At 36.9% G+C, this 24,389-nt stretch overlaps 4 protein-coding genes across 5 annotated transcripts; 3 read left to right on the top strand and 1 right to left on the bottom strand.

The window, feature by feature from the left end:
• Positions 1-3,738: 3,738 nt before the first annotated feature.
• On the top strand, positions 3,739-4,973 carry LOC113762319 (RING-H2 finger protein ATL67). The gene has a single exon (XM_027305713.1). The coding sequence runs from the start codon at positions 4,063-4,065 to the stop codon at positions 4,711-4,713; it is 651 nt and encodes a 216-aa protein (XP_027161514.1). The 5' UTR covers positions 3,739-4,062; the 3' UTR covers positions 4,714-4,973.
• Positions 4,974-6,434: 1,461 nt separating this feature from the next.
• LOC113759258 lies at positions 6,435-7,807 on the top strand. The gene is given in 2 exon segments (XM_027301825.1): positions 6,435-6,469; positions 6,514-7,807. Coding segments are annotated over 2 exon segments (1,329 nt in total).
• Positions 7,808-11,091: 3,284 nt separating this feature from the next.
• LOC113761147 (reticulon-like protein B1) lies at positions 11,092-13,509 on the top strand. The gene is made up of 5 exons (XM_027304006.1): positions 11,092-11,440; positions 12,087-12,267; positions 12,353-12,494; positions 12,780-12,849; positions 12,973-13,509. The coding sequence occupies exons 1-5, from the start codon at positions 11,212-11,214 to the stop codon at positions 13,140-13,142; spliced, it is 792 nt and encodes a 263-aa protein (XP_027159807.1). The 5' UTR covers positions 11,092-11,211; the 3' UTR covers positions 13,143-13,509.
• Positions 13,510-14,076: 567 nt separating this feature from the next.
• LOC113763345 (golgin candidate 3) lies at positions 14,077-22,994 on the bottom strand. 2 transcript variants are annotated; one of them, XM_027307115.1, is made up of 15 exons: positions 22,510-22,994; positions 21,040-21,138; positions 20,191-20,283; positions 19,391-19,522; positions 18,971-19,109; positions 18,819-18,883; positions 18,217-18,384; positions 18,032-18,103; positions 17,771-17,914; positions 17,137-17,433; positions 16,898-16,963; positions 16,406-16,608; positions 15,681-15,735; positions 15,211-15,396; positions 14,077-14,629 (listed from the first exon to the last, which is right to left on the bottom strand). In XM_027307115.1, exons 1-15 carry the CDS (start codon positions 22,723-22,725, stop codon positions 14,300-14,302), a joined length of 2,265 nt encoding a protein of 754 aa, XP_027162916.1. In that variant the 5' UTR covers positions 22,726-22,994; the 3' UTR covers positions 14,077-14,299. The 2 variants fall into 2 exon arrangements, with proteins under 2 accessions (XP_027162916.1, XP_027162917.1); XM_027307116.1 differs by having other exon boundaries at positions 17,771-17,908.
• Between the last annotated feature and the right edge of the window lie 1,395 nt (positions 22,995-24,389).

Genomic DNA, 24,389 nt, shown 5'->3' with positions numbered 1-24,389 from the left:
TTTGTCCTCCGTCTCCAAGGGACTAAAGTTTTCTCGTGTGATTTTTTCAATTTTTTTGGCTAATTTATGTGCTTTACCTTTGAGAATCAAAACATCAACAAGATTAGTCAAACCTTTATTTATTTAGATTCTTCATTACTAAAAAGAATATTTCCTTTTGTGTTAGAGAACAATAATGCAATTAAAGCAGCAGCATAACTTTCTTATCCTAAATTCTACTCTTCCTCCTTTATTATTATTTTTTTTTCTCTCCTACGATTTAGTGGGAGTTTGCTCCTCTCCTATAGTTATCTTATCTAGTGAGAGTTTTCTCTATTAGGGATTCCTAATGCGGGTTTTCTTTAGCATTTGATAATATATTGAGTTTGAAACAGTTAATTAGCACATCTAGCAGTCAGAAATATGAAAATATGTCACTTGGGGGTGCAAGTGTTTTATTTGACTTTTGAGTTTTTTCCTTTTTTGAAGCTCTTCAGTCAGTGTAATTTTTTTTTATTCACTTGATAGATTTGAAGTATCTATTTTTCAAATTTATTGTATCTGTATATGTTTGGACGTAAATTCTGCTAAAAATTTATGATAGTTTATCAAAATAATTTAAGTAGCTAGCTAGCATAAACTTTTTATTTCCGCCAAAAAAAAGATGATAAATTAAGCACTCTTCCCGTAATAAATTGCATCCTCCTATATAAAATGCATAAATAAATATATATATATATATATTCCTGCGTAATTGGTCAACTTGAATAATTAAACTAGTTTTCTTGTTTTCCGGAGGCGTTGCTAATGCAAAATGCAGTCAACTGTCTGTCCATGCACGTTGAACGAAGCAATTGAATATTGAAACTGGAGACTTAAATAAAAGTTATTTTGAATCATCATGCATCAGTAATCAGATGCTCTTGCATGGAATGCGGTTGTCCTCTTTCGTTAGACGTAGACATTAAATCGAAAACTAGCTTCCAGATTGGGAAGATCGGCTGTTTAAACTGTGTTTTTTGACCAATCAAAGCGCAAACAAAGATGAAATTTAGCTCACTTCTTTTGTCTTGTTTAGCAATGTACTCTCGTAATTAATTTGTTCCCACCTCAATAGTCTTTTTTTTAGCTTATTATATATATATATTTATATATTTATATATGGTTTGTGTCTCCAACTCAGGATGTGGTGGTGGTGGTGGTGGCGGTGGGTGGGTTGTTCTATAGCAGTAAGCTTGAATCTGTCTTGAAAGTTAAAATACGTCTTCATGACATGAGTGTTCCCTGCAGCTATTGAGAAGGATCAATCGTGGAGTGAATTACAAGCTCGAAGAAAGTAGTCTGATTATGATTTGTGAAGAAAGGAAGGCTGGTGCTTAGTCGTGTTAAACGAAACTGTTTGTGTTAAAGGCTTGACTGCTCCAAACGATAGAAGAAGAACTTGGCACCGTGGTTGTAAGCCAGCCCTTGGTCAAAGAAATTTTACTTTTGTCATTATTGCACATCAATCTTGGAAATTTGACTGGAAATGACTGTATGAAGAACTTTTGGGGAACATTAAACATGGTAGCAGGTAAAAGATAAAAGAGCTACAAATTGACAGCTTGACCAGAGTTTTATTCATGAAATGAAACGTGCGTTTGGATGCACAAATTATTTAACCACCGAGCTTGGCTCAGTCCCTTCTTGGGCTGTAGATGGAGGGAGTTCAAATCTCACTTACAGCTAAAAAACACCTCTTTAATCTAATAAGATCTGTATATCTGCTAGTCCCTGACACAAGGCTCTTTATGCTCTCCCTCCCTTATAGTCTAGGATAAGATAGGTTATACAATTGTTATCGTTTCTGAAAAAAAAAAAAGATAAACAAATTATTTTATTTGTATTATAAAAGTATTTTTAATTATTTTTATATCATATATATATTATATTATAAAAAATTAATATAATTATTATTTTAAATAATTTCCTATTGAAACACTAATACATTTGGATCATGGGAGGAGGGAATGCATCTATTTTATGTTGGCAGAGGAGCCAAGATGTCTCTAGCATCCAACTTGTGTAAATTAACACCAAAATGGTCGGTTTAGTTTTAAAGCGAGTTTGCATCTGGCAGTGAATGCCTAACATATTTGTTTGAAAAGGACGAAACTTAAAGGAAGCTAAACAACTGTGACACAACTGCCTTTTTTTTTTTTTTTTTTTTTTTTTTTTTTTTTTTATGGGAGGTGTTTTTGGGGGAGGGGGGGGGGGTATAAATACAATGCCAAACTGTTGGCTAACTAGCAATACCAGTACCACTCAAGTACTCATACGTATGCCACCATATATAAATATTTAGAAAAGGTGTATAAATGTAAGGAAAATAATAATTATAATTAGAAAACGTGTTAAAATGTAATGAAAGATAATAATGATTAGCGGGCATCTATATTATAAATTAGATATGATTTAAATATATTAATAAATATCCAATTAGGCACTCGTTAGAAAACTCTTTTTAATATGTGTCACTCAAAGACTTGAAATAGTCGTTCAGCTTTGCCAGTCACAGTTATAAAACTTTTCACGCCCAAGATTGCATGGAAGATCAATTAGGGCAGAACTAAGCGCCTGCACTTTTTTCTTTTTATAATTCTTTTAGCGGATCACAAGGGGAAATTGTGTAAAATCAAGAGTCTTTTAGAAGGCTATACAATTTCATATGGTTAGGACTTACAAGCAAACAATCCTCGATCAATTTCAAGAGAAGAATATACCAAAAGAGAAAAAAAAATCATAGTATTGAATGCTCCTCCATTCATTTTGGGTTGATCATGTTTTATTACATATACCTTGAACTATATTGGATATATTATTGTTGAAAAATTATTGATTTTTATATTTTTTTAATAAACTTTTATTAGTTCGTGTATAGTTATAATGTTGTGATCATATGGATGTTATCAATAAATGAGTTTGGACTAAATCCAAATTGGGCTCACAATCCGAATATTTTGTGAGTGAAATATGAGTTTCACATTTATCAACACGAAATTCGAAAGTGGTACTAACTGTATGAGCCGAGACTGAACAAATTAAAATCCAGCTCAAATGGCCCGATCGACGGGTCTACTTACATTTATACACTTTCTCAATTAATCTTATCTTTCCAAAAATCTAATACATCTGAAATATATATTAACGGTTGCTCACGGAAGTATTAATCCTCTTTCATTTTTTTTTTGTGTACCAAAAACAGACGTGGCACTATGTTCTCCAATATGCTCGCAAATTTTGGTAAAAACAATTTTGGTGCATCTTGAATACCCCTACTTGCTATTCAAATTATCCTTATACATTTTTCAACTAGTAATGCTCATGAAATTTATGAGATAAAGGGGAGGGAGAAAAAAACAGCAGATAAAAATATATGACTACTTGTCCTACTTTCTTATCTTATCAAAATACATTTAATCTCGTGATCTTACATATTTCGTATGTTAAATCACTATCCATTTTCAAGCAAGCTGTCCTACTCCTACTTGCTACTTGCTATCCAAATTTATTTATGTTTTGACCTTCTCTCTTACCGTCTATTTGTGCTGTATAAATAATTGTAGGCTCAATTTAAATGGCCCTCTAATCAGTAATACTACTGCACTGTATGAGAAAATTGAAACGACCCAAAAAAAAAGAGAGAGAGAGAGTCAATTTGAAAGAAAGGACTCGAGAAATTATGTGAGTTTTTTTGGACTCCAACCAAAGAGAAAGAAGAAGAGTGGAGTGGAGCGGAGACTTTGAGGGTTTTGGCTCAAATTCCGAAAATTCCAAAAAGAAGCAGTAGCCAAAAAAAGGCAGGAAAGTGATCGCCATCATCCCCACCATGTTGGCCATTAAATGACCTCCTCCGTTTTCCGAACTTCCATTCTCGCCCCAGCAGAGCAGAGCCCCCTCAAACACCCCAAGTATTAAATGCAGCACCCACCCCATCCCCCTCACTCCCCTCTCACTTAACCCAATCCCCCAATTTTCCCCTTTCTCTTTCTTTCTTTCAATTCAAATGGACCATTCCCCCACCCTTCAACCCCTCTTCTCCCAATGTCCACCCCACCACCACCACCCCTACGGCCATTACCACTGTCGCTTTCACCACCTCTAGCCCCTACCACCAAGACCTCTCTCGCCGAGAAACTCGGCGGCGTCGGCCTCGGCTACGCCATCGCCATCGCTTTCGGCTTCCTGGTCCTCCTCTCCACCGTCCTCCTCGCCTCTTACATCTGCTGTCGCTCCGCCGCCGCTCGCCGTCGCCGTCGTTTTGACTCCCAGTCCGGCCGCCATAATCCCAGTAATAACCCCAACGAGACCAGCATCTACCTCCCCCGTATAATCTTCGTAACCGAGGATGAAAACGACGACGAAGTTTCCTCCTCCGAAAACGCCGTCGTTGGACTGGACCAGGCCGTTATTAATTCCTACCCGAAATTCCATTTTTCCAAAATAAACGCGAGTTTTTGTGCGGGGAATGATCCGGTGTGCTCGATATGCTTGTGTGATTATAAGGAATCGGAGATGTTAAGGTTGTTACCCGACTGTAAGCATTATTTTCACGTCACTTGTATTGACGCGTGGCTTAAGCTCAACGCCTCGTGCCCCGTTTGCCGGAACTCCCCGCTCCCGACGCCCCTCTCTACGCCGTTGTCGGAGGTGGTCCCACTTTCCCAATATTCCGGCGGACGGAGGAGGTCGTGATCACGCGCCATTTTCTTGACTCTTGTGCCTTTTGCTTACCTGGGTGGGTTGTTCAATTGCTGATGCCAGCGGTTCTTCCTTTTTTTTTTTTTTTTTTCGCTTTTTGTAATTTCCTTCTCGAGAGGGAAGGAGAATTGGATTTTTGTTTTAGGTCGATGTAAAATGCAGAGTTGGGAATACAGTACTATTGGATTGCAAAAAATTCAGGTTTGCAGAGAGTTTGTAGGTGATTCTGATGCAATGCAACCCTTTGGGATAAATCAAGCTGCTAGGGGGAATTGATGTGATTCATGCCTGATATTTATCTTGTTCTCTAGCAGCAGTAGCACTACGAACTGTAAAATTTTCGAGAATCGCCTGCTTACAATCTCTCCCTTCCCTTCCGTTTTAATTGTCTCATTTTGATTGATTGTGCAGCATTATTCCATTTTCTTCATTCGCCCTTTCAATGCGCACTCCAATTCTCCATTATTCTTATTCTAACATGGTGATGGTGCCCATCTATTTTCTTTGTGGCCATCAACGTTAGAATTCTGCTACTGTTCCTTCTAGGGGGAAGAGAAGAACATGTTCCTGGACACTTTTGATACGTTAGTTACAAATTGACCAACTTTACTTGCTTTTCACTTTTCGCTTCCTATTGGCATCCAATCCAATAATCTAATCCCCCACCTACAGCATCAGGAAGATTCTAAATCAATCCCAAGTTGTACCTCACTGCTCTGCTGACTAATTCGGGTTACGAGGAGCTGCTACTTTTTCTTCTTTTCTTAATCTTTTTTCTAAGATAGCATTTGCAAGCAAACAGTTCAGGGGCATTGAGCCCAACTAGAGAGAGATTCGATGAGGGGCATGGTTAGTTTGTAACAGGTCAGTAGGTTCTAAGGTGTGTAGGGATATGCTGAGCAAAGGCTGTTAAAACAGTTCGATCGGATGTATTGAATTGTCTCCCAATTTTCAGGAACTCATTTGGCTACAGTTGGAGGAGGTTTTTTTTTTTTTGAAGGAACAGTTGGAGGAGTTCACTGAGCTAAATAATAGTACGAGGTCATAAATAAACTGCATAGTCGGATCTGCTATGTAACTTTAGCTGAAAGCAACTGGTTTTTACCAAATTATTTAAAGCGTTGGTTCATCCAAGCCAAGCTTTATTTTATGCTAGCATCATCAGCTAGCACTTGCTCAAGCCTTCTTTTGTCTTTTGCTACTTGAAATTGCGGACTTCTTTAATTGAGTACAAGTCAAAAAGAGACATCATCAAACTATCATGATGAAGCATTTTAACATTGTAGTTGGAGGGCCTAGAAAATCTATCCCTGAAACTGAAAGTGTGTTGGATTGTAAGGAAGTGGAACATGCGGTCTCCAATCTCAAGATGATCATCTCAATTTCTTCATTCTATGGCAGATAATCCGAGTCAGACACAATCCAGTCCACCACTATCAACCCCAAACTTGCAACCCTTTTTCGCTTTTTTCTAGCGTCAAGTCCTGCTTCACAGGAAAGTTCGGCTTGTGAATTTTGATGTGGAGTTCGCATCAAAACTTTTAGTATCTGCAATCTCATTTTGGAAAGTTCGAGTGCTCGTGTCCATCTATCTTCAGAAGAACTCAAAAAGTTCCACTCTTTATTCAGAAATTAAAATTTGTAATCTTCTATCTGTTCTTCTTTCCCCTGGCAAGCCAGATGCTCAAAATAAATATCAAAGGAAAATTCAGGGCATGGAGAGGTTCACACAGGTTTATTATGGTACTAGGTACTGATTTGTATTGCTACCTTGTCAAATTTCTGTTCTCTTAGACCTTCGGTAATCTCTAGTACCTTCTGCAAGTGCAACAACCCCAAAACTTCTAGTAATTATGAAAATGAGATCAAGGCAACCTTAGCCACTCTTACTCAAAAAGTTCAACAAGAAATTGACAGTATGAAAGAATTGACTCATGAATCACCGTCTCCAACAGGATATGCCGTCTTTCTTGCTGATATTTTGGGTCTTGTTGAGTCAGTTAAGATGTCTATGTCTGCCAATTATGAGGCTCATGATCAAGATGGCAATTACAAAGTAGTGCATCCCGTGTCAGGCTCAGGACGAAAAGAACAACATGATGAACTAGCTGACTTCTTTGTGATAGAAGAAATTCGAAAGTACGTGAGGATCAAACCTAACAGACTCAGAAAGCAGAATTTCATAGGGGCTAATGGCACATTCACCAGCATTGGCCATGCTTGTTTTGCCATGAAGAGAGATCTTGAAGAGTACATGGACTATGACGTTGGTGAAATTTGCAATGATGATTGGAAATTGGCTCAGAAGTTGATGGTTCATGGTTGTGATCCCTTACAAAGGAGGAGATGCTTTGCTACAGCTCCTAAGTTATATGGTAAACCATATCCAATTGATCAGTCCTTGTGGACGCTTCGCGATGATCGAAATGTCCGTTGGAGTAAATATAAATGCAAGAACTTTGCTTGCCTGGCTCAGAATTCCACTGGTAAAGGTTTCTTCAAGTGCGCAGACTGTTTTAGCCTTACTCATCATGAGATGTTCCGGTGGATTAAACCCTCATATCAGGATCCGGCTTTCAACCTGACAGCAGATTTTACGATCCCTGAAGTGCTTGAGTTGATGCCAGGAGAAATCAGGATTGGACTTGATTTTAGTGTTGGTACAGGTACATTTGCCGCAAGAGTGAGGGAATTTAATGTCACAATAGTTTCTGCAACAATTAATCTTGGGGCACCCTTCAATGAAATGATTGCTCTCCGTGGATTGATCCCTCTTTACTTGACCATTAATCAGAGGCTTCCCTTCTTTGATAATACTTTAGATTTGATTCACACAACAATGTTTCTTGATGGATGGATTGATTTCGTGCTGCTGGATTTTGTACTACATGATTGGGACAGAGTTTTGAGGCCAGGGGTAGTTCTATGGATTGATAGCTTCTTCTGTTTGGAGGAGGACCTGAATAACTAAGCTTTTAAGATGCTAAGGCACAAGAAGCATAGGTGGATTATAGTCCCAAAGCTCGACAGACATGATCAGGAGGTTTTCTTCTCTGCTGTCCTAGAGAAACTACCTAGGCCATTCTGATCATTTTGTCCAACCTCAAAGCTGCTAAATTTGTCAAAGTATAGGTAATGCGTTTTATCTTTTAAACTGCTATTCCCGTGAAATATCTTTGACAGAAGAGGTCTGATAGCAGTTGAGTATGTGAAGAGTGGGAGAGAATAAGATCATACCTTGATTTGTCACGCCATATACTCATAGAACAAAATACAAGGAGGACTGCATTGGCATTGTTTCTTGGCAAAATTCTTACCAATCTAAATTTAATCGGTTCACGAGAAGTTCTAGTGCCAACAGCATAATGCAATGGAAAGCATTTCATGAGCTGCCATTCTGGATATCTCATTTTTTTCAAATAATATTTCGCTTGCATTATAAACACATTTTTCAACCTACCTTTTTATATTTCCAACCATCTTTTTATTTAACATATATCATATCACAAAAAGCGCTAAAGTAATTACCAACGGATGTTGGTGCAAATGGAAGGGACTTGCATCCCTTAACCATGAGATCTCAGGTTCGAAATGCATGGGGATGGAAAAAACAACGTTGGCAGAGCTTCCCTCTACAAGGGGCCCGACGCGGCTTCGAACAGGATTAATCGTAAACCGTAAAACGGATGCGAACACCTGTGATTAGTACAGAAAAAAAAAGTGCTAAAATAATGATTCTAAATAATATTTCGAATAATACTCCATCCAAACAAATAATATGATCCCTGGAATGTGGTAGCGATCCCTGGAATAAATGAATGCATATAGCGTTGTGGTGCAAATGGCTGCTTTGCTGTGTTTTTCAAGAAACAGGGTCAGAAAATAGGATGTTCATAGTGGGCTTTTCTCTTGCAATTGCATTCGTTTGGGGCATGATTTTGCCAGAATATTCGACGACATAAGTTTTCTGTGTCCAGACTTGATTGTCGGCACATTTCACTACCAATTTCAACAGAGCGTCTGTTTGACTTGCATTTTAGCAGGCATTATGGGTTTTCTTTTTGTAGATATCCAAGCTGTAATATGCCCAAGGAATGATGCATGTAACTTTCCAACAAGCTTTTGTTTCCTTTCCAACTGGATCTGAGGGATCGTTATGAAAATAATGAAGCTTGGTCCATGGTAGATCCTTTACATCTTGATAGTACTATTCTTTAAGAAAAGTATCTGCATTCATGGGGGAAAAAGAAAAGAAATGAAATGAAATGAAAGTTGCCTAGTAATTTCTGTTTCTTCTGTTTCATTTTTATATTTTGTGTGCTTCCTTTCTTATCTTGGAACAATAGCTTTCATGTATATATTAACAGTGTATACACTATCATGATTGAATGCATGATACATATGTAAAATTTAAAATTTAAATTCAAATTAATTAAACGGTGAAAATATATATACTATCAGTGTATATAATATATATATATATACTAATTAGGAACGAAAAGTCAAAAAAATTGAAATTACAAAGTAATCTTTCCAAGCTGCAATTGGACATGGTGGGATACTGAAATTTCAATACATTCGGTCCCAATAAATAATATATGTGTTCTCCTTTTTTTTTTGTCGTCAAAGGCTCCTCTAGTTCTCGTAATGGGCATGTGCTGAAGCCCAACAACACAGCCTGCAAATTTGACCCAATCACGCATTCAAGTTGTTAACACGCCGAAATTCAAGGCCCTACTGCTTTCTTGCGTCCAAAGCAGACAGATTTTTATGTCCAAAGCAAAATTGATAAAGGAAAAAGTCACTCAAACAATTTATTGAATTCAAATCAAAGGTTCGAAAAATGAGAGAAAACTCTTAATTTTATTGGACAACAGTTTAATTATTATACTTCTGTTAGCTTATCAACTTCTTGTGATTTATTGCGCGATCGTTCTCGCAGCTCCAGAAATTATTCTCAACTAATCCACATTAAAAAAATGCAAGTGAAGAAGAAATTCATTCCACTTGACTTGGGTCTGTTAAAATCCTATCTGTACCGCCAAAGCCTATAAAGTAAGATGTCCTCATCCCAGCATCAGATCGACACGTGTCCTCTATCTTACCCGGTCGGTGCCCCCCCCCCTCTCGCATAAAGCAACCTTATTATAGCAAGCCATTCCTTGCTCGATAGACAGTCCAAATAGCGCCGCCCCCACCCCCACGCAAGAGTTCAATTATGTACTCATTTCCACGTTTGGAAAATTTCATAAATGGTTGTACGTTACAGTTTTTGTTTAGTCCCTTGCATTTCATAAATTGGCTTCTTCCGTTTTTTTTTTTTTCCTTTTAACAAGGGAGAGGTGAAATTTAAAAAGTAAAACAAATAGTCCAAATAGCATCGCTCCCAAGTCCCATCCCTCAACCTCAGCCTGGCCAAAGTTTCGTTTATGTATTTTTACATAAGAAGAAAATTTCATCAATGGTTGTATGTTAATAAATAATTTTGTTTTATTTCATAAAATACACAGTACTGACTTCTAACATTCGTTTTCTTCTTCTTCTTCTTCCTTTTATATAATAAGAAAGAAATGAAATTTAAGAAATAACGAAGAAAAATAAAATTTAAACTTGAGATGTCTAATTATTGGAGTTCAATCTTAATTGTTAACCTCCGGCCTTCTACATTTTAAAAGCATGATATGTTATTGAGCATATTTTTTTTTTACACGAAAAACTCATAACTAAATCGAATGCTAATTTCGAGGTGCTAATTAGAAATATAAGTCACAATGAAAAGTACATGTACTTCTTTTGAAGGAAGAAATGCACATAAAATTAGCTCATTTCTTCTTAACCCTCTATTATAGTGTATTTAAGAAAGCCAAAGATTGCAAAGGAAGCTCAATTTTAACAAATATTACCGAGAGAACACTAGTCTTTTTCCATCAAATAATTTACAGCAACTCAATCTTGATTTGATACCAAAAAAAAAAAAATTCTAAGTCAAAACTGGAAAATATACAATGAAAACTATTTCTCGTTATAAAAATAAAAGTGCTTAACATTTCAATTTGAACCGTAATTCATCAACAAAAGTAGGTAAAATGTGCAGTTCGAATCTAGAATTGATAGGTTCATAATTCTTCGTTAAAAATGAAAAATGTATCATTTCCAAGCCCTAGAGACGGAAAAAAGTTTTTGTTTCTTTTTTGAAAGGAAAAAAAGGAAAAAAAAGAAAAAAGAGTCCATGGACGTCAAAACCCCCCTGACGCCGTTAATCTCCTCGATAAACCCCACTACCCAAACCTTTTTCTTTCATTTCGAAATCCTCCGGACCTAAGCTTCGGACCGATCCGAGCCACCCCATCTATATAAACCAAAAGGCTCAGCACTTCCCCACTTCCCAAGTTTCCTTTTTCGTTGCAATTTTCGTTTTGAAGTAGAGTGTTTCCAAAAAAATAAATATAAATAAAATAAATTTTGAAGAGCAAGGGTTTTTGGATACCTGAAATGGCTGATCACGCGGAGGATTTGGACAAGAAAGAAGAGACTTTGATTGAGAAACCAGCGGAGAAGGTTCACGGAGACCATGATTCGTCGTCATCCGCGTCGTCGGAGTCGGACTCTGAGAAGAAGGTGAAATCGAAGCCGGCATCTTCTCCGACTTCGGTGAAGGATAAGATTTCCAGGCTGTTCGGAAGGGAGAAACCGGTTCACCAGGTTTTCGGTGGAGGCAAACGTACGGTTACCACCTAATACACTGCTGAATCTGTTTCTTGTAATTTTTTTTTTTTGGTGTTAAACTTTCTAGTTTATTTGGGAGTTTGCAAGTAGTTTTTTCTTCTTTTCCAGACGGTAGGGATCTTTTTTTTGGGAATACATGACTGTATCTACTGCCTTTAACTCTTTTCTTTTTAGTTTATTAATTCCTATAAATTAATGCTTAAGGATCTAAGATGCATAGTTAAAAAAAATGAAATATTCTGTCTTCTTGAAAATATAAACCGTCTAAGCATGGTTATATAATCCATTTACTGGTTTTGTTGAATAAAAGAAAGATCCTGTCTCTTATTTATTTATTTTTTGGGTGAAAAGTGGTACCTATTTTAGTCGATTGGGGTTATATTTATTGCCAACTAGAACAGAATATCTGATGTTTGAGAGAAATTTAACAGTTGGGTAATATATAGTGTAAGGATTATGTTTGCTGCAGTATTAGAGTGAGAAATGGGGAGGTTCGAAGTTAAATAGAGGTGAAAAGTCGCCTCCCGGTTGTTGTCATGTGTCCTGCGTAGCCAAAAGCCATTTGCATATGCAGGAATTTTAGCATGCTTATGACATCATCTATGTATGAGAATTGATTGGTTTTGCGTACTTTGGTGTAGCTGCTGATGTTTTCTTGTGGAGGAATAAAAAGATTTCTGCTGCAGTCCTTGGAGGAGCTACCGCTGTTTGGGTCCTTTTTGAACTACTTGAGTACCACCTACTTACTCTGGTCTGCCACATTCTGATTCTCGCACTAGCAATTCTGTTCTTGTGGTCAAATGCAACAACTTTCATTAACAAGTGAGATTATTCCCTTCAAATGATTAATGTTTTACCTGGTTCATTACCTTTCTTATTAACTGAGCTTGCCTGGTTTTTTTAACAGGTCTCCCCCACGTATTCCAGAAGTTCGCCTTTCAGAGGAGCCATTCCGTCAGGTTGCTGCTGCTGTTAGGTTTGAGATTAACCGCGCTCTTGCTTTGTTGCGTGAAATTGCGTCTGGGAGAGACCTGAAGAAGTTTTTGGCTGTAAGCTATTTGTCATACTGTGAAATTGCTGGATCATTGGATTTTAACATATGCTTCTTTTGCGTGTTATGCGTGTGTAAGAATTCATGAAAATATTAATTGAGTAATGCCTGTTGAGCGGTGTCCCAATTTTAAATAAGCTACACCACCATGTACTGCAATAAACGCATGTCATGTTTAAGCTTTTTATCATGAGGGAGGTTTTTCTCATTCTGCAAATCTCTCTACATGATCTGCGGACTATTGATACTCATAAGGAGAAATTTTGTTTTTTGGTTGGGCCAGGTTGTCTCTGGATTGTGGTTCTTCTCAATTCTTGGTAGTTACTGCAATTTCTTGACACTGTTCTACATCAGTGAGTACAACGGAATATGTGCCCTTACTCTGTTTTTTTTTTTTTTTTTGGTCTTGCACATTTTTGAAGTTGATGTTTGTCCAATTCTTTAACTGGGGTGATGTATTTGTTGTCAATGAACAGCTTTTGTCTTGCTTCACACCTTACCTGTACTCTATGAGAAGTATGAGGATAAGATAGACTCATTTGCTCAGAAGGCAATGATTGAGATCAGGAAGAAGTATGCAGTTTTTGATGAAAAAGTTCTGAGCAAAATTCCAAGGGGACCTTCGAAGGACAAAAAGAGAGCATAATTGTGGTGATTCACTCATCTTTGGTACCAGATATCAGCTGTGGTTTCTCAAGAGTAGCTTTATTTTCTCTGCTTTCTTAAAGCGTGCTAGTTTTATCCCCGGCTCGGAGCCTGTGGCTTGTGGCTTGGGAAGAATTTACTGATCTGATGGGTTAGCTGCATTTTTTTTTTTTTGATGGATACCCTACTTGTAGCAGCAGTAAGCTCGATAGATGGTGGTTACTTTAGTCACTAGACATTCGCACTCAGAATTTTGGAACCCTTGTTTGTCTTTCAAGCTCCTGGAATACTGGGCATTTGTGCGGGAATATAATTGTCGAACGCGTGCGATGTGGATTGTGGAATTAACATGTATAGGTTTTGCCTGAGTTGTTTTTTATGTTGAAAATTTGGTGCCGCAGCCCTCGTGAAGATGTTAACAACCCTTCGTCAATGTTTGTTCTTTGCGAAGGGCTCATTTTTTTTTAAGATTTGGGTGTAATACAGACACACACTTCCCGATTCTTCTATTTGGCCGGATTGGGATCACACAGTTCCAAGACTCGGGAGAGTCCAGTGCCCCGGTCGCTGCTCGATATAATCGATCCAAACGGAGGACCAATTGAACGAGCTAGCGTCGATCCCTCTTCCTATCCGATGGATCCAACCTTCCATCCTTGCGTACACTTTTCTCTTGGGCAAGTTTTAGGAAGAAATAATTTTACCCAGTGACGCCAACCAAATGCTCGTTTTTGGTTTAGTTATTTTTTGGTTTCCAAGCAAAGGATTTTCAGGTAGGCGGCAGTGCGACGGCTACCAGACTCTAAGTAAATCCGCTTAACTTTGTCAGCTTAGACGTCTGACAGCACCCTCTATTGAGCGGGAAGGAGACGGGATAATTCCGGAAAAAACAAACGGAGGATATCATGGTCATGTCTAGTGATGATCCAAGAGTGTGGTGTATCGCAAGTGTTGGCAATTTTCACTTTGAAATCATTCTTGAGATATTGTTCATTTACATGCACGGCCTACACACATCACAAAATACTGCACCCGCTTCACATGTATAATGGGGTAAAAGAATAGAATGATAGAATGAACCAATTGCAATGACTACAAAAAAGGATACATGGAAGAAAACTGAGAATTTGTACCTTTCATCAATATTACGATAGCAGGTTACGAGTATCTTGGAAGCAATCTTGAAGTCTGAGTGCCGGGTTCAGATATGGAAAGAGGTACTGTCGAGAACTCAGAATTGGTACTTTCAGACTGCAGGATGGTTCCGCGAGGTGGTGTGGTGGTAAAATTTTGATCTTGGGGAATACTTGATCTACCAAAATTTGGAATAGCAGTTGCAGCACCAGCTGTTTGATTCGATAAAGGTGCATTATTTGACGAACTTGGACTCCCATTGGTTTGATTCTCCTTGGATGCAGCAGCTGATTCTCTTTTTTCTCTCTCTTCAGTCTCCTTGAGAAGAAAATCAACCCACAAGTCTGTAAAAGACTGGATGTATTCCAGCAAGCAAACGAGTAACCCAGATCAGAAAACTAGAACTTGGAGAGAGACATCATATGTGATGGGAATCCAGACATGCAAAGGAATGTATTCAGAAACAGAAGCTCTAGCACTAAGAAAACTGATTTGGTTGAAAATAAAATAAAAAATGAAAGATATCGGACTATGATGGGCAATTATGCTTGTTTGTCCCATTAGAACCTGATTAGCAGCCTAAGACTCGAATTGTGGGACCCAGCACCCAATAAAATTAGTTTCTAGAAAAAAGATCCAAATTCCAAGTAATACAAAATGCAGAAATCCGTCCCAACATTAACTTAAATTGGTGAATAACAATAACTCAAGAAAGACCTTGGCCTTGGACTTGGCGTCGCATAAAAAGTCAACATCATAATTATCAAAAGCAAATATAAATCTTCTGCATGGGGTAGGGAAACAACATACCAGCTAACCGTGGCAGTTATCTAAGCCATGAGTCCAAGATGACCATCAGTAAAGACCAGATGCAAAAACACAAACACCCATATGATTATTATTTTCTTGTGCTCGGGCAAAAGGAACAAACTTACCTGGTCATCAGATCTCATGTTTGATGAAGCTTCAGACGAGCTACTGCCAAGAATGCCACCTACTAGACGTCCAGGGAATCCCAAGACACCTCGAACAACACCTTTACCTGCTCCTTGCTGAGCAATGCCTATTCTCTGCTTGTCTTCATCAGAAAATCCCAGCATGCGGACCATTAGATCCAAAACCTGTGAGTAATTAGAGCAGTGATCACAATTTGTGACCATGACAATGAGTCACAGCTATTGGTTGTCTCGCAATCTAGTCAAGGCTCTTATTTGGCTCCAAGATCTATGATTTTTTACTACAAAGAGCATAAAAATCTGATCCAAACAACTCGAGAAGAAATCCAACTTAATAGCTTATATTTCCAATAGTTGCTTTATTAATTCACAAACTGAGATCCAGATAGTGTTTCAAAATTCAAATCCCAGCTGGCATTTGCTATTATCTTGTATTTGAAATATCATACCTCTCTGCTGTGGTTTCTCTGGAAGTAGGTCACCAATAGTTTGATTACAATCCGCCTGTCAAAGGTGCCACTTGTCAGAAAAAAAAAGTAATAGAATTGGCAGAGAAATCATTAAGCAGTCTATGCATCAATTGCCGCCAAGATTATTTTAATAGTTGGTCCCATGAGTTTTATAATCTGCAAGATGAGCCAGTAGTTGAATGATTGGAAGATCTGGCTTGATAGTGAAATTGGCATTATGATGAATACACATATATACTTGAGTAAGCAAACAGAGGTACCAAACATGCAAATAAGATGTGAATGAGCAAATCTCAAATTACACTCTGCCCAGTTTGAAAAACTAGTAAAGGGTTGACAAGGATCATGATCCAGAGCACACCATTCATTCTAAATTCTATAGAAGGTAGAACAATCAAAAGAAAGGACAATTTGTGGACTTGAGAAGTTGGCATTTTCTCATGGTAATAGAACCGAAGAGGGAATTCCCTTGCAGATAAAGAAAGAACATGGTCTCCTGATTTATTTAATCTGAAAACCAATATTCTAAGAAAAGGGCAAAAATCTACTAACGCAAGCAACAAATTGAGTTGGGATTCGTTACTCCACCACAGGTAGATTACATGCCTGGTCAAAGAATTAAACACCTCAAACGAAAGAATTTAAGAAATAGCTCTACTATATATCTAGATTCAAATGAATTAGAATTAGGGTCAAAGTATAACCTATCAACAAGAAAATCAGAGTCCACGGACATCCTATTCAGCCTTGTCATACTATGCTCAAGGGCACGACGTAATTTCTCATTATCTTCCTCAAGCTTATAGACTCTGTTCTTCCCTTCAGCAAGCATCCTTTCAGTTTTTGAAAGATTAGCAACCAATTCTTCCTTTTCCCCCCTTAATGTATCTGCTTGTTGATAAGCCTCCTGGCAAGACATGGACACTTTCAGATATAAAACTTCACTTTTTTTTGTCTTCAAACAAAAGGGGAAAGGAGAGAGGGTTCAGGTGGCCATGTCAAATAAAATTCATTTGAGAACTTGTTTCAAATTCATAAATTTCCAGAGAGTCACAGAAATAAGACAGTAGCATAAAGATTCACACGAGCTTGAAAGACACAACAAACCTGTAAGGTAGGAGAGGACAAGTGATCCAGTTTTAGCAGAAGATATAGAAATGAAATCTCAAACTAATCAAAGGGAAAAGCAAAAGAACCTTTAAAAGCCCAGAAAGTCTAGCTGATTCTTCTTTTGCTGCAGTTAAATCCTCTCCCAGGCGTTCCTGAACATAAAGAAACAAGCAAGCTATGACAGAGAAACACAACACTAGCGAAACTAGGAAATCATATCCTTTTATTCTCGACCCCTAGCTATTAATAGGTTTACTTTCAGAATATAAAAGGGCACATCTCTTTCTGATCTTCTATGCATCTCCAAGGAAGCCCATTAGTTTACCTTAGCTTCAATTTCAGCATAATACTGGCCAAGAGCAGTTTGCAGGTTAAGTACTTCAGCATTCTTGGTCTCAATCATGCTCATACAACTGCGCAGTTTCCTATTTAGCTCATCAATAGTTTCCTTAGACTTCTTAATTTCATTTTCATACAACACTTTAAGTTCTTCTTGACTCATAAGAGCCACCTTCAAAGATTTTTCCAAATGCAATATCTGAGACTTTTGATAATCATTACTTGCTCGTAGTTCTTCAATAACCTTGCCATCCTCATCCATCTTTTCAGCCTCCTCTGATTCCTGAAACAAAAGAACAGTTTCATAATCACATTTGCCTGCATATATGAATATTTAGTTCACCAACCATTTGAAGTATGCAATAAGTAGTTGTGGCAAGTAGTTATTTCAAGCTGCCAAAACAATAAAGCATGATAACTGCCGATAAAGCCATATCGTAGTCTTTAAGTGTCTAAGCAATGAACACCAAATGAAAGAAGAAACTCATAAACTTGGATCTGATAAAAAGGAATCAACCAGACCTATAAATAATTAGAGCAGAACAAAAATTTCCACATTAGAGAAGTAAGAAAAGTACTGCACAAAATGGTAGTGGCTGCCTAAAATTACATATTGTAACCTTGTCTAGTAAGTGCTGCTTAAGACGGTTAAGTTGTTGCAGTGCTTTTTCCCTCTCTTGGCATGTTTCCTTCAAATCCTTCTCCAGCTTTTGGAAACTTACCTTCATTTCTTCCATCCCAGGTAAACCTTCTGATGACTGTACCTTTTAGACGAGCATAATTAGCTTAGAATAAATCAAAAGAAGCATAGGGAAGAAAGAAACTATTAGATTGCAAGCAAAGAGGTTACTAGTTTACTACTAAAGTTGAAATGAATGCACCTCACTCTGATGTTTGTATGCTGAAGTATCCCTTCTTGCTTCCAGGTCAGCCAGAAGTTCATCCTTCTTAATCTAAATGGAAAGATGAACATCATAGAAAGAATGAGATCCAAAACAACCAAGTAGAATGAAGATAATCAACCGAGTAGAGTATCTTTTTCAAGCAATTAAGAGAATAATGCAACCTTAAGATCTCTATTTTCTTTCTCTAGGTCTGAAATTGTTCTTTTCAAACTCTCCACCATGTTTTCAGTTTCATCATTGTCTCTTCTGTGCAATTCCATTTGTAATCTTCTAATTTCAGATATCTTTTGGCTCAACTCATCGCGAACTTTTGTCATCTCTGAGGCCAACTGTGAAAGAAAATAGGAGTAAATCTCACACATTAAAAGAAGCAAGCGGATCCTTATTGATGTTGCAATCTTGGAGAAGACATCAAGAAGACAATGGGAAATGAAAACTGCAAGTCTATGGTAGAGTGGTGGCTTGTCACCACAGTCCAGCCTTCCATTGCACTTCTGATTAAATACAAGGTATATTCTCAGACAAACACACACACACACACACACAGAGCAGCATAAACCTCCCTAGGGAACTTCAAATTAGATTACAAGAATAGATCACCTTTCATAAAGGAGTTTACATTATGGTGTACGCTAAACAACAGAATGAACTATGTGCATGCAATAACATTCCAGTAAAAGAAATATATGAACTGCCATCAGGCACAAATACAGCTTAAAAAGAACAGAAATTAAAACAGAAAAAAGAAACATATAGAACTCACTTTATCCTTCTCCACTTTTAATGAGTTCAATTCCAGCTGAAAAGATCCACTCAACTTCTGTTCCTCTAAGAACAAGAATTATCAAATCACTTATTCAAGTTGACAATATAGTACCATAACTATATTTGTATTTGCTAAAAATCTGGGCATACCTTCTAATCTTACTTTCATATTTTCTGAATTGCTACGTTCTCTATCCAGTTCCATCCCCAATTGCTCTACTTCTGATTCACGACTTGCTTGAAATGCTGCCAAAGCCCTGTTTTTCTCTTCCAGCAAATCTATGAGCTCCTAGAAGCATGTATACATCTGTTATCAAGTTTATTCATTACCAAAAATGAAGGGCAGAAATGCAAAGAGAAATATTTGAACAATGAGATTTCAATCATGTAAGAAAGGACAAGTATGTCTAGTAGACAAACTTATCAAGAGCTCAGCTCCAGTAAGTATACACGGCAGGTTCAACTATAATTCTTCTTAGAAAGCCAAAAACAATGACAAGGAGGATAGTGGAACAGAAAATTGGCAAAAGTTGTTAAAAGTTCATTTGGGTTACATGGTATGGCTCATACCTTATCAGCACCTCCAATTCCATTGCTTTGTCCATCCTGTTTAGGCATACTACCATTCTGTGATATGCTTCCAACTGCACGATTTTTCACCATACTTTTACTCTGGCGATTGGGTGACTGGTCACTACTTCCCTAAAGATTTGAAAACAAGATCAGTCTACCAATGGCAGGTAAGAAGTTCCTCTTGACATCTTTTTACACAAAAAACCAAAGGACAATGATAGGTATAAACTGAATAAAAGGAATAAGATTAAAAAAAATGGCATGAACAGACTGCTGATTCAATGTAGTAAATGTCAACTAATTAAGAGCAGCAGTTAAAACCTAGAGATACATATAAAAAATATTGCTCCTTTGAAACAAAATAAAGTTACAAGATCTCCATATCTGTAGGGGTGGGAGGACCAACAATTCCACTGTCAAGTGCATCAACTGACAAAGTGAACAATAAAAATCTATACATTCAAGGTATTCAGTCTTGCATAATTTCATACAAGTTTCCGGCATGAACAATTTTATACATGTTTAGCATCTAGCTCTTTGAAATACTGCCAAACTAGTAGATTACTAGATTTCACACATTACCATGGAAACCACCATAATTCTCTAATAAAGCTGGAAAAATGACTTCATTCGTCTTGTTAATGGAAACAATGAGTTGTTACACCAACATCACTGAGTCCCAGTTGACCAAGAAAAAATAAAGGTTCAGATACATAATTTTACAAGTTTGCACCTTTTGGATATTGCATTATTCGACTATGTCCTACTATACATTTCCTCTGGGTATCAACACTTACCTTGGTGGTTCTAGATGAACTTAGAGCAGCATTTGTTGCATGGAGATTTTGCTTCAATGTCCCATTTTCCTCATTCAGCCTCAAAATTTGATCCTGTCAGATGAGATCTTTTAGACGTAACAACAGAAAGCACGTGTACATTAGATTTCCAAAATTATGATACTTGGAATCAAAGTAACATAACTTAGAAACCCCCTACTAGACAAAGCCCACAACTAGAATGCAAACCATGAAGGACCATGAAGCATCAAACCATCAAATATTGGTATATGAAGATCATTAACTCCAAATACAAAAGATGCAAAATAGTTTGGGGTAATGAATATCAAATGTTTCAAACACAAGGAACCGGGACTGCAAACAAATGATAAAGAATAAAGAGAAAAGAGAAAGAGCAAAGCCCAAGTGACCTCAAAGTACCATATTCTTTTTAAAGAAACAGAATCTTCAAAAATCAGATTAAGGAAAATACTACAGCAAGGTCATGGGAAATTGCCTTGATTGAGCCTTCAATTTCAAATTCAAAGTCAAACTCCCCACAAACCTCTAAGGTTATTTTAAAGCCTACCATCTGAAAGAACCACATACCAGAACAAGAAGGTTGAACAATTGAACCAAATTTGCTGCCTTAAACATTCTAATAAATGGACATTAAAATCACTGCAGATGACTGTACTGAGGTTGCCGTGAATCCCTTTACAGTGCAAAAATTAACATTTTAACTCGAGTCTTTTTTTTTTCCTCTATGCTGGGAAGAAGTTAGGGACTGGGGTGGGAAGGACAAGATAGGAGGTTTTAGAGTAAAGAATGTAAATCGTATAAAGACAAAGTATCAAGCAACATTATGACCTCTTTCTCCCTCAGCAATGCAGCATAATTAACGGACAATGCTTTGATTTCTGCTTCAGATTCCCGAAGTCTCTTAATTTCTGCTTGACACTGTTCAATCTGATTTAACAATAGGAAAAAGAAGAAACATTTTTCGAGTCAATGAATTGTTTCCAGTCATCTTATTGTATCCCAAAAAATACAAGCAATTCTTAAATAATAACATGAACATGTTCATATATCCCCACCAGATAAAAGAGAGGCTCTATAATCTGCCTCCAATGTCAAAATAAGGTTAACAGTGGTTTGGAAGAAGGTATCAACATTTGGAAGCAAGAATTAACCTGAAGCTATAAGATGTTACTCAGTAGCACCTAGGATGCAAAAAATGTGAAGTGCAAGCATGAAAGAAACATTCCTGAAAAGATATAAGCAAGAGAGCTCCAAATGGTAAACTGCATTTAATACCCAATGTTGCTTAAAAAGCTTCTCAGGTTAATTCACATAACAAGTTACAGAATTATTGGCTCAGCAAATGCAACGGGCATGGAAGCTTATATGGGGTCAGTTTGTCTTATTGAAACTGCATCATGAGTGGGACAGTAAATTTGAAAGTGGAGAATTAATTTGATGATATAAAACAAATTCCAAGGAGTTTCAGGATATGAAGTCATGTTATTCTATGAGGTTCACGCTGTTATGACATATTGTCCCAATCAGTTTGAATTAGGTATCCATTCTCAGCAACAGAGTTCCATCACCCAACTACTAAGTACTGCATATTGAATTCACAAAAGGTTGAATTTTGCAGTTAAAATAAAAATGAAAATTAGACAATCAATGTTCCTTTATACATAAACATAATATCTTCCATTTACAGCACACTCAAGGAGACCATCCTCACAAGATAGCATCAAACTTTCCTTTCACCCTCAATTCTTCTCTAACTTGCATATTATAGAATGCAAATCTCCCTTCAGTCAAGTCATTTTCTCTCTACTGCAGTCTAACGGCTTAATTATGAACTTTGTGTACGTGATCCATTGGATTAATGAATTAAACCACCATCTGTTTATAGCAAGAACGAACTTACTGAGCCTACTGACCCTACATTTCACTAGGTTCCATTCTCCTCCTACAACTAGTGGAAAATTCTAAGCCACCTTTAGCATCAACTATATCAGGCAGCCAAACCACATTGCAGCCTCACAAACTAATTCTTGCATGGACATCCATCACAAAAATCACCAGTTGGAAGCATTGATATAACCCACTATACGAAGTCAATTAACATGATAACAACAATTTGCAGTGTACCATAAAAATATTGCACCAAATATTCCGCATCAAGTTAATTTCCGAGTTAATCCTATCATCCAAACAACCAAATCAAACAATTTAAGAACATTGCATACTTATTTCTTTTTCTCAAGGGAGGGAACCCTAAATTTCAAAATCATACAATTTTGCATTCCACAGAGAGATAAGAACCTGAGAATGATAGGGGGAATCGAAGCCGTTGGCAATGGGAGAATGTGTCGGTGGTGGTGAGATTGAATTGGCAAAATTGTGCGAAAATCTTCGATCGGACATTGAATTAACTTGCCGATCAGGGGAACTATATCCGGAAATCTCCTCGTCGTCGTGGTGAACATCCGAAGCTATTTTATTGAGATTTTCCTTCAAATTAGCGATTGAACTCCACATATCCCCAAATAAATTCCTACTAAAAAATACCCACAAGCAATAGCAGTATGATTTTTTTTTCCTTTCTTTCTAATTCTGCTAGCTTATCAAAAGAGAAAGGATGCTTACACTTGTACGATTATTATTAACGAATATTCTGTGATTGATTTGGGGGGAAAGAGCTGAGAAAGGATATAGACTCGGGAGTAATATTTTTGTAATCCAATTTAATTGAGGGAGGGAAGAAGAACCGAATTGGGGTAAGTTTTTAATTAATTTCTAGGAGTTTTAATTGAAGGTAGGGTAGATCTGAAAATAAATTACCTGTATGGATTAATTACTAAATGGATTGTTGAAAGAAGGCTCAGTATTTGTAAGCCGGAAATTGGAGGAATGAGTGACGTAATAAATTTGGCCATTTGGATTTTGGGCCGTTATTTTGCGTATCAAAACTACACGTGGAGCGGTGATTGGGCGGATGACGTGTTTCCAAATTTTGGGGTAACAAAGGGGGCGGTTTGAGAGACGTTTTTAAAAAAAAAAATTCTTTTTGGTTAGGTAACTATTTAGGAAGTTTCAAAAATATTTAATTTTCAATCTTGTACCCCTTATCTATTTCAAGTTTCAAATTTACCTCTCAACAATTAAAAAAAATGATCATATTTTGATCATTTCTTTCATTTACACCATTAAAGCTAATGGATTGAAGGGGCGAAATTTGACTAATCCAATACATTCAAAGATCAAATGTTGACACTTTTTATTAGTTGGGAGTGAATTTGAGAGCTAAAATAGATGAAGGATAACAAAGAAATTGATGAATGGAATCATTTAACAGCTTCCTAAATCTCTCGATTACACTTGCTCTTTTGCATCATCCAACCTATTCCTCCTTTCAAACAACTCTCTATGTAGCTCATCCTTTTCTTTACTTTTTTTTTTTTTTTAATATACAATCCTTTTTTTTTAACATTTCATATCTCGCACCATCCAATCCATCCCTCTCCAAAAAAATCCAATCTAACCCTCCCCACTCTTTTCTTTACATATTTTATTGCCCAAAAAAATAATTTTTTTATATGTGATTTAGGTAAGATCATCTTTGTCCATTTTGTGATTGAATTTATTTTGAACAATTATTTGAACAATTATGTTTTGGTTGCAGACACTTGTTGGTCCAAAACCAACAAATTCACATTAGACTATCATCCTCCATTCACATAGATATGTCCCAACAAGCGACTGTTTCTGGCCCAAAGAAGCAAGTTTGGATCTTTCAAGCGAACGTTCTGAGGGATGAAACATACGATCGGTCCATAAGTTTAACAGCGTTTGGCGTTCTATGATTCACCTTCGATTAGGGCTTGTAATCAGTCTAGTTGAACATGAATAAAAAATTTGACTTCAACTTTGAATTGAACTCGAGTTTGAATTCAATCTTGTTTTGTCTCACTTCGAACTCAGACTTGATTATATCAAGTTCAATTGAGCTTAATCAAGTCTAATCAAGTTTAACTCATATAAGTTTATATTTTATATAATCTTAAATTAGGGACAAGATAAATATTTCACACTAACAATTTTTTTTTTAAATATATATATATATATATATATATATATATATAGATGTGAAGTTCGATTAACTTCAACAAACTTTCAAATATTACATATTAAAGTTGAGCTTG

Source organism: Coffea eugenioides, chromosome 2, assembly GCF_003713205.1.
Source record: "Coffea eugenioides isolate CCC68of chromosome 2, Ceug_1.0, whole genome shotgun sequence".
Taxonomy (NCBI): Eukaryota; Viridiplantae; Streptophyta; class Magnoliopsida; order Gentianales; family Rubiaceae; genus Coffea; species Coffea eugenioides.
The sequence above is the reverse complement of the archived record's forward strand: the minus strand, read 5'-3'. Positions and strand labels throughout refer to the sequence as shown.